Source organism: Silurus aristotelis (assembly GCF_946808225.1).
Source record: "Silurus aristotelis genome assembly, chromosome: 16".
NCBI classification, from domain to species: domain Eukaryota; kingdom Metazoa; phylum Chordata; class Actinopteri; order Siluriformes; family Siluridae; genus Silurus; species Silurus aristotelis.
Genome location: NC_139589.1, coordinates 5404405 through 5420273, shown reverse-complemented (window position 1 = coordinate 5420273; position 15869 = coordinate 5404405). Strand labels below are relative to the sequence as shown.

General features: G+C 37.6%; 1 protein-coding gene and 1 long non-coding RNA gene across 4 annotated transcripts; one reads left to right on the top strand and one right to left on the bottom strand.

Annotated features, from left to right (window-relative positions):
- Positions 1-463: 463 nt before the first annotated feature.
- Positions 464-15675, top strand: hif1al2 (hypoxia inducible factor 1 subunit alpha, like 2). 3 transcript variants are annotated; one of them, XR_014537218.1, is made up of 15 exons: positions 464-631; positions 2748-2989; positions 3064-3191; positions 6095-6179; positions 6281-6357; positions 6491-6666; positions 6752-6858; positions 7782-7929; positions 8246-8409; positions 8791-8855; positions 9666-9859; positions 9956-10028; positions 14618-14714; positions 14808-15520; positions 15581-15675. XR_014537218.1 is itself a non-coding variant. In XM_083564593.1 (14 exons), the coding sequence occupies exons 2-14, from the start codon at positions 2749-2751 to the stop codon at positions 15080-15082; spliced, it is 1830 nt and encodes a 609-aa protein (XP_083420719.1). In that variant the 5' UTR covers positions 474-631; position 2748; the 3' UTR covers positions 15083-15675. The 3 variants fall into 3 exon arrangements, 2 of the variants coding, with proteins under 2 accessions (XP_083420719.1, XP_083420720.1); XM_083564593.1 differs by having other exon boundaries at positions 474-631; positions 14808-15675; XM_083564594.1 differs by having other exon boundaries at positions 474-635; positions 14808-15675.
- LOC310739069 lies at positions 7322-8233 on the bottom strand. Its single transcript, XR_014537233.1, has 2 exons — positions 8084-8233; positions 7322-7502 (listed from the first exon to the last, which is right to left on the bottom strand). It is a non-coding gene; the product is annotated as an uncharacterized lncRNA (long non-coding RNA).
- Positions 15676-15869: the final 194 nt, after the last annotated feature.

Here is a 15869-nt window from a genome sequence, read left to right as displayed (position 1 = left end):
TTAATAATAAAAGATTGTTTACTCATTGAATTAAAGGACTGGTAATGCTCTGTTAGAGGTTTTAAAAATATCAGAAACTAATCTGAATTACAGTGTCTCCATCGTTAGTTATGCCAGGTCTAAAACACTAAAATAAGCATTTGTTTATAGATTTTCGTAAATTTTCAGTTGAAATGTTGTTTACGACAGTAATCTGATTGTCTGTAATTTTGGTTGAAAAACATAACAAGCCACTCTCATCACAAATTTCCATATACCCTGCTTTTAATATGCTATGTAACCTATGTCAAAATTGTCACTTGCAAAGCAGTGTTCAGAATCTCATGATGCCCATATTGGTTTTCTTTAAAAAACAATATTGCTTGTAAACTCTAGTGCAACGGTCTCTAGGTGGGGAGCTCTAGGACTCCATATCAGAAATGGTTGTGAACACAAACATGTGACTGGTTAACCACGTTTCTATGCCAGCTAAAGGCCTTCATATTCTTACTCTTCAAGATACTAGACAGAATTAGACAGACGTACATAGTCAGAACTCATAATGTATCGACGCAACCAGAAACTGTTCTGAGGGATTTCTTTTTTACTGGTAGCAAGGAAAGTTCTGCACAGAAAGTAAGAAAAGAGTAAGGTAAGTTTTTCCAATACTTCAATATTCAAACTTTATTCAATAATTAGGATGCATTAACAGTGCACACTGAGAGTGAAATATATACACTGTCATGAGTTAACACCTGATTAATCGCAACTTAATCGCCTATTTTTATCTGTTCTATATGTACCTTCATTTAATACTTTTCAAGTTTTTAATACTATTTATTATTTTTTTATTTAATATTGTTGTTCATGTTTTTGTACTAGTGTTTAATTATTAGTGAAACCAAACTGAACATAAAGCATGAAAACGAAATATTCTTGTAAACGTTTTAGATTCTGATTTTTTTCGGCGCATCAGTAAAACAAAAAAGAATTCTGAATATATGTGTGTGTGTGTGTGTGTGTGTGTGTATGTGTGTGTGTGTGTGTGTCTAATATATATATATATATATATATATATATATATATATATATATATATATATATATATATATATATATATATATATATATATATATATATAGTTAATTAATAAATTCGAATGAGAAGAAATGTTATGTTTTGAATAGCAAAACAAAAGAATATATAGATCATAATATAGATCTGATATTTGCAATAAAAATGTTAAAACTTTTATAAGGAATCTTATTAAAATGTTAATTCATTCATGTTCATTGTTAAAAGAAAATGCTTGTTTTTATGAATGGGTGTTTGCATCAAAATGAGTAAGAGTCTCTTTATTTTATACTCAAATATCAATCTTCTACAATTTAAATTAGGTACTCTAACAAAGAATAAGCACAGTCTAACACTGACTACATTTTTATGAATATATTTGATTGACTCAACATTAAAGCAGCAAAATATTGCTTTATATTATATTAAAGTAAATATTATAATATTATAAGCACTTACGTCGCTCTGGACAAGGGCGTCTGCTAAATGCCACAAATGTAAATGTAAATATGCAACACTACTGGAATATGATTCAATATGGACACCTTATGTATTATATATGCTAATATTTTAAAAGGACACAGTAGACAACCCCCTTAGTGACATTACCCTTTGAAAGAGGCTTAATGCTGTAATCAGGGAATGCAGGTCACCAGTGTGTGTAGTGATAAGACAAAATGACGCAATTCTGACGTCCCAAAGCAAGCACTCACGCAAGCATGCAATATGCAAGAACTGTGGTTCTCAAAATAGAGTTTAAGGGATTTATAAAGAATAACAAGCAAATCCATGATATTTTTTTACTTTGTGTCAGTGGTGGACCAATGTCAAAGTTTAATATAATTATATAATTTTATATAAGAACTTTTTGATAGCTATTGACGAGTTGACTTGTCATTTGACTTGTATAGGTTTAATCCAAGTGCCAATAACTTACAAATAGGCCTACAAATACTAATAGCTACGACCTTATATGTTGTTTAGTGGGACATTTTAGGAATAAGAAAGCTCTAGAGCCGAGATGCCCAAACCTTTTCCTATAAAGGGCCTAAAATCGAAATTGATTGAGGGCCATTGGCTTAAAATGATATTATATTCGAATAAAAGTTGCCATAGTTCCTTGTTGTTTAATGATATTTAAAAATAAATTGAAAGAAATATTATGTATTTAATATTAGTAATGTTTAAAAACTAATATAGCTATTCAGTGACGTCTAAAGAGAGACATGAAGCTGGAACTTATTTGTAAAACATTTTTCCAAAAGGTATTTTTTACCTCTTCTTATAAATCTAAGGTTACTACATGCCAACTTTGTCCCACAGGCCCAAGTTTGGTCATCTTTGCTCTAGAGTTCAATTTGTACCATTAATGCTATTGTAATTCTGAACCATGACATGATAAACTATTCATGACCAAGAGCCAAGGAAGCAAACCTGACCATGCGCTGGGGTTTTGGTGTAATGTAGGATGTCAACCACAGTAAAACTAGCCAGGCACCTGTACGATCATGTATGCAGAAGAGGGCAGATAGCATTTTCTCCGGTCAAAGAAGCAGTTTCAATTGTAACTGTTGTATATTAGGGCTGGTGATCAACCATTGACAGGTGAACAAATTGAGGAAAATATGATAAAAACGTTCATATTTTTGTCACAGCTGTCTTGAGCTAAAAAATATGCTTTTTTCCCCCCGCAGAATGTGCTTAGAGTGTAGGAAGGCCCGGTCCCGGGTGGCAGCTCAAAGCAGACGGGAGAAAGAAAGTCAGCTGTTCAAAGAGTTAGCGGCCCTGCTTCCTCTGGCTTCTTATGAGGCAGATCAGTTGGACAAAGCCTCAATCATTAGAGTCGCTAGCTCGTATCTGCACCTCAGAGCTCTACTGGACATTCAAGACTCCACAGCAGAGGAATCTGTGATGCATCCGATCTCAGAAACTCAGGGTAAGGAAGCTGCTGTTTGGGCAAATAACAGCTTTATATAAGCCAGAACCTTAAATGGCCAAGTGTTTTTGCAGGGGAGCTGCCAGAACCAATCGAGAAGTGGTTTCTGGAAACACTTGAAGGATTTCTGCTCTTAATGTCCTTGTGTGGCAAGATTATCTTCATCACAAAGGATGTCATCTCTCATATAGGAATTAAACAGGTAGGACTGAATGCAATATGTCATTATTCTAGTCATTTTTAAGAAAACGGGGATACTTACCATATATATTACATATGACATATTGGAACACCTGCATACCTACACATTAATGGAATTATCCAATCAGCCAGCAAGGTGTATGGACAGTAGTGCAATGCATCAGATCATCTTTGATTGACTTTGACAATGGTTTTAACAGGAATCTAAGAATACAGTAGACATAAACCCAAACATTTCACCATTTGAAAAATCATGACTGGTCTTTTCCAAATCTATAGCTGGAGAATTTCACTGAGCCTGTCCTCACTTTAGCTTCATATTCACATTCTTGGCTGACAGCAGCAAAACCCTGTAAGCATTCTGCTCAACCCACTTGGTTTCTATTTCACCGTAGTCTTTCTGTCAGCTCAAACCCAACTGACAATACTCTCCACATTAAAAGGGCAGTTTGCTTGTAGAATCTACATCATAACAGTGAAATATAAGCCTATTCACATGATCCACTACTTTGTTCTAGTCTTCTTAGACTTCTAATCTCTAATACCACCTACATAGCATGTGTAACCTGTCTGCTGATTACCTTTTACATTGTCTGTCTATCACCTTTGATTTTGTTTTGCCCTTTCAAAATTTGCTTCGTTTGATAAGTCCTATACCTGCATCCCAACCCTGTTTGTTCCTGACAAAATCATGGTAGATGGCAGATTAAATGTATATATGTATAAATAACATTTGTATATGTATGTATAAATGACTAATAAAGTGTCCAAAAAGTCAGTAACCAATAACACTGAAATTACATATATTTCATTTTGCGTTTATTATCTACAACATAGGGATAAAAGTTTCTGGACACCTGACCGTAACATACAGCCTAAGGTTCATTCAGAGTTCCAAATCATCCCAAAGACGTTCAACAGGGTTTAGGTCAGAACTCTGAAGAGTTCTTCACTCTAACCCAGTGGTCCCTAAACTTTTTTTGCCACGGACCGGATTAATGTCAGATAATATTTCCACGGGCCGTGTGGCAGATAAATACAACAAAATAAAATGATACGACTGGCATAAACAATTGGTATTTTCTAAATATAATAATAAACGTGAATCCACTGTGTTGTTTTTTGTTAATTTTGCTAGCTTGGGGGTTTCAATTTAGTGGTAATGTATTATGTGTTAGCGGCCGGAGCAGCCCCTTTGAGAAGGTAGCGAATGGAAGTAAGACATGTGACCGAGGCATCATGACATGCATCAAGAGTGAGTCATAGACAGATGTGGCGGAGGGAATACGGTAATTTTCCAATGTAAAACATCGGTTAGAATTAGATACCAATTGGCCCACGGACCGGTGCCAGTCCGCGGCCCGGTGGATGGGGACCACTGCTCTAACCCATGTAAGGCAAATATTTATAGAGATGGCTTTGTGCACAGGGGCATTGTCACAGGTTTGGGTTTCCAAATACATTCTAAACAATTGTGTACATCTTTGTGGCAACAGTTTGGGGAAAAAACACATATGGCTAGAAAACTCAGGTGTCCAAATACTTTTGTCCACGTAGTGTATGCCCAACATGTCTGCATTTTCTCAGTCACTGTATCATGCGTTTGCTCAATGTTTTAATATCATTATATTTGCCCAAAATATTTTCACTGGTTCCTGACCTTTGGAAATGCTGGGGGGTGTAAACACTACAATTTCTGCCAATTTTTTCTGCTGGTCTGTCTCCTTAGAGACTTTAGCTCATCTTTTTCCCTGTTAGTTATCCTTCAACCCTCCTTTAGTGGCTGATATCTGAGACTGCTTTTGGCTGGATAGTTTTTTGGTTAGAAAAATTTCTTAACCTTACAGTGACACACACAGTTCTTTAAAGTACCCTGAAGAAACTAAATCTATTTTTTGTAACAAGGCTTACCCACCACCAGCACAATCCAAAAATCAGAGATCATCTTTGCTTGGTGGAAGAAATCCAATTTTCCAATTGCTCCTATTAAATTTCTATTGCAGAAAATTTGTTAAAAAAAATACAGAAGTAAAGCAATTCAATAAATCTCACATTTTATATATTGATCAGTTATTAATAGTCAGCAAATAGTCAACAAAAACAATGCTGTTATGCATAATATACTCAGACCCTCATCACAGTATGGTCCTCCAACCAGAAATATCTGATCAGCTGTGATCTTGTGGTGGCCTCTTTACACAAATGTGTGAATGTGAATTGTACTGCAACAATCGACTAACAGTCAGTAACCATGTACTTGAGTTTAAACAGAGATACAATCCACTATAAAATACAGTATTTTTTTTCAATAAAAGTAAAAGTAATCTTTCACTTGAGTAAAAGTACAGAAGTATTTGCCTTGAAATGTACATAAGTATCCAAAGTATACAAATGATTTATTATGGCTAGAATGTCATATTATCATTTCTTTCACAAGACTTGCTTGATCAACTTAGATTATGTGAAATGGCTCTAATGTTACTCTTAGAATGATAATAATGACACTGTATGTTCGTACTGAGTTCTGGTGAGATATCACCAAGCAGCAATCAAAACAAGATTGTTGGATTGCTGCGTGTTCGAACAGTTGAGTTTTTATTCACTGATAAGTAAAAAGGAACGTCTGATTTCGCAAAATGTATTTGAGTAAAAAGATATTTGACATTGAAATGCATTGAAGTTAAAGTTAAAGTCTCCCCAAATAGAAATACTTTAGTAAAGTACAGATACTTGAAAAATCTACTTAAGTACAGTAACAAATTACCTTTACACTACTGTGAGTGACTCATTGGCAGCATTTCTGCTGAGATACATTCCATCTTTTGATATCAGGTGATGTCACATTTACCCTTGTGTCATGTACTTAATCGAATTATTAGGTGACGGTTTGTTTCTCCATTTTAGATGGATTTGATTGGCCGGAGTTTGTTTGATTTCATTCATCCCTCTGATCACAAGGAGATCAAAGAAATACTTACAAGGATAATAGGTAGGAATTCTGTTAAGTCTATCTTTTATACAATGAGGAAATAGCAACTCAAATATGATTTCACATTGGTAATCCAACTACTGTTGTTCTTGCAACTCAAGGGAGAGAAGACCAAGAGAAATGTGAGGTTTTCTTCCGAATCAAAGGTGCAGTCAAAAACATGCTGACTCCCTGGCAGGTAACCCTCTTTCCCTGCCTATTAGATCCAAAAGGTAAATATTGGTATTTCTTCCTGACAGCAAAATGAAGACTTCCAAGCCTCACTACTTGCTGTGTTCTTTTTAACATCTCACTTGCCTTTGTGTCCACAGGTGATTCATTGCACTGGAAACAAAAAGTCGTCATCTTTTCAGGGAACCAGCTATCTGCTTCTCCTGTGCAGATCAGTACCTGTGCAAAAAATCATTGAGAATGAAGCTCATCTGAATTTCAAAACATTCCTGAGCATCCATGAGCCAGATATGAAGTTCACCTACTGCCATTCTGGGTACATCTTATAGCAGACAAGTCCATTATTCTAATTCTAAGTTGCACTTTTACTGCATGGAGCTTCTTTTGTTTCTCCCGTGTAGGGTCTTGGAACTGACGGGCTTCAGTGACATTGAGCTGTACGGTCAGTCTGTATACCAGTACTATCATCCATCAGACTGCCAGCATATCTTCAAGGCACACCTCTGTTGTAAGTAATGAGTATATGCAGCAAAAATATATATTTTCTGGACATTTAATTTCTATTGGCAGATACACAGACCAGGCATAACATTATGACCACTGATCAGGCATAACATTATGACCACCTGCCTAATATTGTGTTGGTCCCCCTTATGCTGCAAAAACACTCCAGACCCATTGAGCATTAACAGCATTAACTTCTTCAGCAATTTGAGCTACAGGAGCTTGTCTGTTAGATCGGACCACACAGACCAGCCTTCGCTCACCACATGCATCAATGAGCCATGGCCACCAATGACCCTGTCGATGGTTCACCACTGTTTCTTCCTTGGATCACTTTTGATAGATACTGACCACTGCAGACCAGGAACACCCTAAAAGAGCTGTTGTTTTGGAGATGCTCTGAACCACTCGTTTGAACATCACAATTTGGCCCTCGTCAAACTCGCTTAAATGCTTACGCTTGTCCATTTTTCCTGCTTCTAACACATCAACTTTGAGGACAAAAGTTTCACTTGCTACCTTATATATTCCACCTACTAACAATGAAGAGATAATCAGTGATATTCACTTTATAATGTTCTAATGTTATAATATTATGACAGGTGGGTGTATGTTTACTTATTTCTAGAAATTCTTGTTGCACATTGCCTAGTAATGAAATACTACAATTTATTAGGATATTTTCCTTAATAAAAAGTGTAGAAACGGGCCTAATATTTTTGACATGTTTTGAAACATTTCCATAGTAGAAAATATCAGATTTATGAGTATGCTTTATTGATCATGATTTGTCCTCATTTACTAGTATGTTCTTGGATTGTTTTTTTTCTTTCTGTATTCCCAGAATTTTACATGTTTTGATGGTGTTTAAAAAGGTGATAATAAGTGATGAACAGTTGTTATAGGTCTTTTAAATGTTTTGGGCAGTGTTTTCAAAAGGCCAGGTGTACACTGGAAAGTATCGTCTCCTACAGAAGCACGGCGGCTACGTTTGGGTAGAGACGGATGCCACAGTTGTGTATGACGTTCGCACAGGAAAGCCAGAGAGAATCGTGTGCATCAACTATATTCTAAGGTCTAAATTTGAATGTGTAATTGTATCTAGATGTATGGTGGCTGTGGAAAACCCATCACATGGTGAATTATTTGAACTTTATTAACTACCTGTTGAAAAGTAATACTTAATATGTTTAGTAATATGTTTCTCTTCGGACCCCTAAACCCCCTACAGGTTTATAAGGAAGAAAATTGGACTTTAATTCAAATTTCAGGCATAGCAACATCCAGTGGGTTTTCCCAAACCACCACATGTAATGCACCTACGAAATCGGTTAAGCCAATGAATAGAATATAACAGCCAGTAATCTCACTCTGTCTGTCTTTATTTACAGTGGAGTCGAGTTTCCAGATGTGGTGCTTTCACTGGAACAGACGCAGGGCCTGCTGAATTCCTTACATCCACCAAACACTACAGGGACACATAATGAGACCAATCAAGTAACATCTACAACCACTGGCGAGAGAACCAGCTTTGTGGCCTCTCCGTGTGAAAGCGGTAAATTATACTACAGTTTGCTTCTGATCACCATCACTGTACCCTGAAACATCGTATATTTGCAATACATGGACATTCAGTGCAACCCAGATGAGGATGGGTTCCCATATGAGACTCAAGGTTTCTTCCTTATGCCATCTCAGAGAGTTTTTCCTTGCCACAGTCGCCACCGGCTCGCTCATCAGGGACAAACTTACACTTACAAAGAACATATAAATTTTTTATCACCACATTATCTGTGTAAAGCTGCTTTGAGACAATGTTGATTGTTAAAAGCGCTATACAAATAAAATTTAATTGAATTGAAATGATCAAATGTGATCAGATCCCATTAGTCAGCTTGAACCAAAAAAACGCTCATTGTTAATCTATTTTTTTCAGACCAGCACACCAACAGTTATACTGAGATTCTACAAAGGACTGCTTTGTGCGGCTCATTTTCTTACGTGAGTGCATGTACATTACTTTAATATTATCATGACCTACATTTGAACTAAAAGGGAGTGTAGCAGGTACACGAAAGCTATACATTTTAAATGGCATTAAATTCTTACTAATTGAGCATAGAATAAACCGACATTTCAGTTTGATTTGTCTATCCTCGCTAGCCCTTGATGCTTTACTTGTATTTTGAACTGAATTTAACATGAAATAGTCCACAAACTGAAGTAACTATATGGCCACAGTTATTTGAATATATTCTATATGGATTTTTAATGCATGAATTTTTAAATGTGAATGTCTCAACTATAAATTAAACTACTTAGAATTTCTAGTGTATTCAAAACATAAAATTACATGTTTCTTTGAATTCATTGCTATGAAATCAGTGGTTAAAATATTATTAAAAAATATATACTTGCAACTATCAGATGCAAGTTAATCAAGCATTGTTTATTGTACAATTCTTTAGATACAATTAAATATTAAATAGGCAAATATTTGATTTATCAATTCCAAATACGGTTGCAGAATGTGTACCAGCAGAATGTCTTTGGCTAAAACATTAGGCAAATCAGCTGCACTGTTCCTTCCCCTTGCTAGCAATGAGCTAGCAATGCACACATCTCACTGTGGTAAAACATAGTGAAAGTTGTTAAAAGATGATAGTCTTTTGTAGAGTTATGTCAGGTTTGAGGTTAGACTTGGACTGTGGTGGGGAGTCAGAAAGGTTATCATTGTTTAATCAGTTGATCTCATGAAGATGTGCTTACACTGCGACATTTATGTGACACCAATGTGCTCATTTATTTTAGGATGTGTATGACCTGGATTTGGAAAGTCTAGCCCCCTACATTCCCACACATGAAGAGGACTTCCATTTAACTTCTTATTTAGATGAAGTTGCCCACGATTCAGTATTAAGCAGACATCCACACTTTCTCAGTGAGACGTGGTTAACTCTGGACCAAAAGCTGCACACAGATTCAGAAGCAGTCTGTTTCCACAGGTATGTTTTTGATAGAAGTTGCTTAAAGATGTGTAGGAGTTATCCTCTATTTTTTTTTTTTTTACAACACTCTTGTGCATGTTCCTCTCTATGCAGGTTAAACAAGAATCCTATGCTTATTTCATCAAGCCAGTGTCAAGATATAGCACACACAGTGAATACAAAACAGGTAATATACACCGATCAGGCATAACTTTATGACCAGCTGCCTAATATTGTGTTGTACTCCCAGGTTGAACCTAACGCTCCCAGCACATCAACTCCGCGTGCTTCTATGCCCAGGCCCAGCGCACCTACAACTCCGGCACCGGTGCAACATGGACCCTGGATGCGACCGCGGCGGAAGAGACAAGCCAAGCCCCGATCGAGGACGTCTCCACCTCCACCACCGGCCTTCGAGATCTCGACCGAGAACCGCTTCGTCCCCCTCCGCGAGACGGAACGCGACACTGTTATTCTCGGAGATTCCATCGTCCGGCATGTCCGCGCTACCCGAGCTAAAGGTAAGGTGCACACTCGCTGTTTTCCTGGTGCTCGTGTTCTGGATGTCGCTGCGCAGGTACCCGCGATCCTGAACGAGAACTTCGGAGCGGTTGTTCTCCATGCCGGATCAAACGACACCAGGCTGCGGCAAACGGAGATCTTAAAGAGGGACTTCAGGATTCTGGTGGAGACGGTACGCAGCACATCACCCACAACGAGGATCATTGTGTCAGGACCTCTTCCCACTTACCAGCGAGGGGCTGAGAAGTTTAGTAGACTTTTAGCTCTAAATGAATGGTTACAGTCATGGTGTCGAGAACATAAACTTCTCTTTGTTAATAACTGGAACTGTTTCTGGGAGCGTCCTAGGTTCTTCCGCCCTGATGGCCTGCACCCCAGCAGAGTTGGAGCAGCAGTGCTATCAGATAACATCTCTAGGATACTACACACCATCTGACTGGTAAGACATCAAGAAATCTTCAACTATAAGAACACGCATACTACAGACCAAATAGTTACAAGTTCACACACAGCCCAGTTTATAGAAACCATATCTATTCCTCGGGTAGTAAAACCAAGAATTACATACACAAGATCCAGAAATAATCTTATTGCAGTTAAAACTGAAAAATGCCAGATAAACAAACACAACAAAGTTCTAAAGTTCGGTCTTTTAAACATTAGATCACTTGCACCCAAAGCACTGATTGTAAATGAGATGATCATAGAGAATAATCTCGATGCACTCTGTCTCACTGAGACCTGGATTAAACCAGGTGATTATATGGGTCTAAACGAGTCTACACCGTCAGGATATGTTTATAAGCATGAGCCCCGTCAGACTGGTCGTGGGGGGGGTGTAGGAACCATTTATAGTGCTTCTCTTAATGTTAGTCAGAGATTAGGATTCAGCTTTAAATCATTTGAAGTGCTCGTTCTTAAAATTGCACTTTCAGAGATGCATAGAAAACTCGCTCTGGTCACCGTGTACAGACCCCCAGGACCCTACGCTGATTTTCTTCATGAGTTTGCTTGTTTTCTCTCAGACCTCCTGATCAGCTTTGATAAAGTGCTGCTTGTAGGAGATTTTAATATTCATGTAGATGATGAAAACGATGCCCTAGGATTATCATTTGTCGATTTACTAAACTCTTTTGGAGTTAAACAAAACGTCACCAGACCAACCCACCGTTTTAACCACACACTAGACTTAATAATATCCCACGGAGCAGACGTCACTGATATAAATATTTTACCTCAGAATGATGACATCACAGACCATTATCTCCTACTGTACACACTACCGGTAGAGCAGATTAACCGTGTTTCACCACGGTATCGACTTGGTAGGACTATTATTCCAACCACTAAGGACAGATTCATAAATAACCTGCCTGATTTATCTCAGTTTCACATTAAACCCATAAATGCTGATCATCTTGATGAGATGGCGAACAACATAGACCTTATCCTCACTAGCACTTTAGACACTGTTGCCCCCATCCGGTTAAAAAAGGTTCGAGAACAAGCAACTGCACCTTGGTATAATAGTCATACGCATGCCCTAAAGAGAACAACACGTAATCTGGAGAGAAAATGGAGGAAAACTAAATTGGAGGTATTTAGAATTGCGTATAAAGACAGTATGCTTAGCTACAGACAGGCGCTAAAAGCTGCTAGAGCTAAACACCTGAGCAAACTCATAGAAAATAACAAAAACAATCCCAGGTTCCTTTTCAGTACAGTCGCTAAATTAACAACAAATCAGGGATCTGAAAAATGTGTTCCATCACAGTTTAGTAGTGAAGACTTTATGAATTTCTTCACTGAAAAAATAGATAACATTCGAAAAACAATTGTGGCAGTTCAACCTCTGACAGCATCTCCTGACACAATCGTACTTACAACCCCACAACTACACTGTTTTACATGTATAGGACAGGAAGAGCTGTATGATGCTATTATGAAAGCTAAATCAACAACATGTCAGTTAGATCCAATTCCCACTAAACTACTGAAGGAAGTGTTATATACAGCTGGTGAGCCTCTTTTAAATATTATTAACTCCTCACTATCGTTAGGTCATGTCCCTAAATCCCTCAAGTTAGCAGTTATTAAGCCCCTCAAAAAAAAACCTAATCTGGATCCAAACACGCTATCGAATTACAGACCAATTTCAAATCTCCCATTTATGTCTAAGATTTTAGAAAAGATTGTCGCTGCCCAGTTATGTAACCACTTGCAGGAGAACAATATCTTTGAAGAGTTTCAGTCAGGTTTTAGGCCCCATCATAGCACAGAAACTGCTCTAGTTAAAATCACTAACGACCTGTTTTTAGCTTCAGACCAAGGCTACATCTCCCTATTAGTTTTACTAGATCTTAGTGCTGCGTTCGACACTATAGATCATGATCTTCTCCTCGATCGCTTACAGAATTACATCGGTATTCAGGGACAGGCATTAAGCTGGTTTAAATCCTACCTGTCAAATCGTTACCATTTCGTAGATTTAAATGGAGAGCTATCCAGGATAATGCTAGTAAATTATGGCGTGCCACAAGGGTCAGTTCTGGGACCCCTGCTTTTTACAATATACATGCTTCCATTAGGAAATATTATTAGAAGGCATGGAATTAGCTTCCATTGTTATGCTGATGATACCCAGCTATATATTTCATCCAAACCAGGCGATACAGCTCAATTAGCTCGCATAACTGAGTGTGTTGAAGAAATAAGAGATTGGATGACCCATAACTTTCTGCTATTAAATCCTGATAAAACGGAGATTTTGCTCATCGGCCCAAAAAATAGTACACAGAAGCTCCAGCATCTCAGCCTGCATTTAGACGGTTGTTCTGTAACTACTAGTTCAACGGTAAAAGACCTGGGAGTTATTTTAGACAGCAACTTATCTTTTAAAAATCACATCAATCAAGTTACAAAAACAGCCTTCTTTCACCTTAGAAATATTTCTAAGCTAAGAAATATGTTATCTATATCTGATGCAGAGAAGCTCGTCCATGCGTTTATGACCTCTAGAATAGACTACTGTAATGCATTACTAGGTGGATGTCCTGCATCATTAATAAACAAGCTTCAGTTAGTTCAGAATGCCGCAGCAAGAGTTCTTACTAGGTCAAGAAAATACGATCATATAACCCCAATCTTATCGTCCCTACATTGGCTTCCTATTAAGTTTCGAATAGACTACAAACTACTGCTACTCACTTATAAAGCACTAAATGGTTTGGCTCCCATGTATCTATCCAGTCTCTTAACACGCTACAATCCGTCACGCTCCCTGAGATCTCAAAACTCTGGGCTTCTAGTAGTTCCTAGAATAGCAAAGTCCACTAAAGGCGGTAGAGCATTTTCACATTTAGCTCCTAAACTCTGGAATAGTCTTCCTGACAGTGTTCGGGGTTCAGATACACTCTCCCAGTTTAAGTGTAGATTAAAAACATATCTTTTTAGCAAAGCCTACACATAACACACATCACGCACATCACATCACAACCTTGTGCTCCAGAACATCTGATCACATGCACATTATCAACTTGTGCTGTTAATATCATGAACAGCAGCTACGCTAATTCCTCTCCACTGCTTCTCTTTCTCTCCCCATCCCGAGGCTTCCTGAGGTTTGGCCAGCTCCAGTCACGTCCCACCTCGTGAAGATTATGGACCTATGGATGATCATGGAGAAGTAGATGCCGAGTGTTTAAAGGCCCTGGCATGGAGAAGCTGATGCTGGATCTATGATGATCACAAATTGTTCTGTATTGTTGAAAGATTTATGACCAAACTTTTGATGTCACCCATATGAGGATGGGTTCCCCTTTGAGTCTGGTTCCTCTCAAGGTTTCTTCCTCATATCATCTAAGGGAGTTTTTCCTTGCCACTGTCGCCACGGCTGCTCATCAGGGACAAACGCACACCATTCACCTTCACTGTTGTTTTCTGTAAAGCTGCTTTGAGACAATGTCTGTTGTGAAAAGCGCTATACAAATAAACTTGACTTGACTTGACTTGACTTGTTCCCCCTTTGCGGCCCAAAGAGTTCTGACCCGTCGAGCATTAACAGCATGAACCTCTCAAAACATTTTAGCTACAGGAGCCTAATAAAACCCACCCACTAAAAAGTGCCATGAAGAAGAGACAATCAGTGTTATTCACGTTACCGCTCATGATGTTATAATGTCAATGTGTAGCTACGTTTTACAATTTAAATGTAGTCGAATTGGATAAATAAATGCTAACTGAATTTCAAATTAGGAGCGACTCAAGAGTCAAATCTCGGTTCCTGAAAGAAAGACTAACCACTGGACAGATGTCTCTCAACATCTCACAAAAATGTCCTCAGAAAACTTTGGTAAGACATAACTAAAGCAGTAGAGCACAGTAGTACTAATGTAAATCATCTTTAATTTTCATAATGCAAACATTTTGATCTTCATTCTGTCAGATGAAAGAGAGGTCTGGAAATGGAGCCCGGGTTACGCAGAGCCAGTGCATTTAGCCTACAAATATGCCGAGCTCTCATGGTGTCCTCAGGGGTCTTCAGTGCAAGATAGCAACCACAACACAGAGGAAACGCCCTCAGTGTTAATCAGCTTGCCTGTACTGAGCAGGTGGGAATGTGAAGTGAATGCACCTCTGGGACCAACTTCACGCTTGCTTCAAGGGACTGAACTCACCAATGTTCTCGATCAGGTCACTTCAGGAGTGTGCTGGTTTTGATTTCTAAAATGTGATTAGAGTCTGATGTCTACATTACAGTTACATTAAGGGGGATTCCACAATTAAGGTGTATTTGTGTATTACTGAAATCCCACTTACAGCCCACTGTAATTACGCCGAACCCTGAAATGTCATTAGCTAAGTACTTTACAAAAAATTGTTTTGACATTAATGTGTAAATCCCTCATTCAGCCATAACAGGTTCAATGAAATCCAATGAAATCTCTAGAATATTCCACAGCTCAAACCTTCAAAAGGAAGTTGCATTAACCTAATTCTCTGTATATTACAGGAATAAGAAAATTAAGTTTGACTTTTTAACGATATTGTTATAGTTTTCGGGAAGAAGTAGCATTTTGATGCAAATTACAGATTGAAAGTACATCACTAAAAAAAATCATTTTAAACGTCATTCAAATGTCTTTAATTCTACCATTAGTAGAGTACAAATTTGCTTATTCAGTGCCAAAATTCTAACTTAAAAAAAAAAAAAAAAAGGCAAATGATATATTTGGAAAAGGTTTTAAAAATTTCAAGGGCAAAATTGCACCATATATGTGGAATCAAATAAACTTGCTGTATTTTAAGTATTATTTTATGTAATCAATGTTTAGCATATATTAGGTTTAGGGAATTTCATATATTTTTAATGTAATTTGTGTTGTCATGTGCCATATATTAGTGAATTTCTCAGAATTCACATTTTTGCACAGATGTGCATGTCAGAATATTATAATGATGAAAATAAATATATTTATTAAAATCCAAATCACAGGTGTATTGTGTG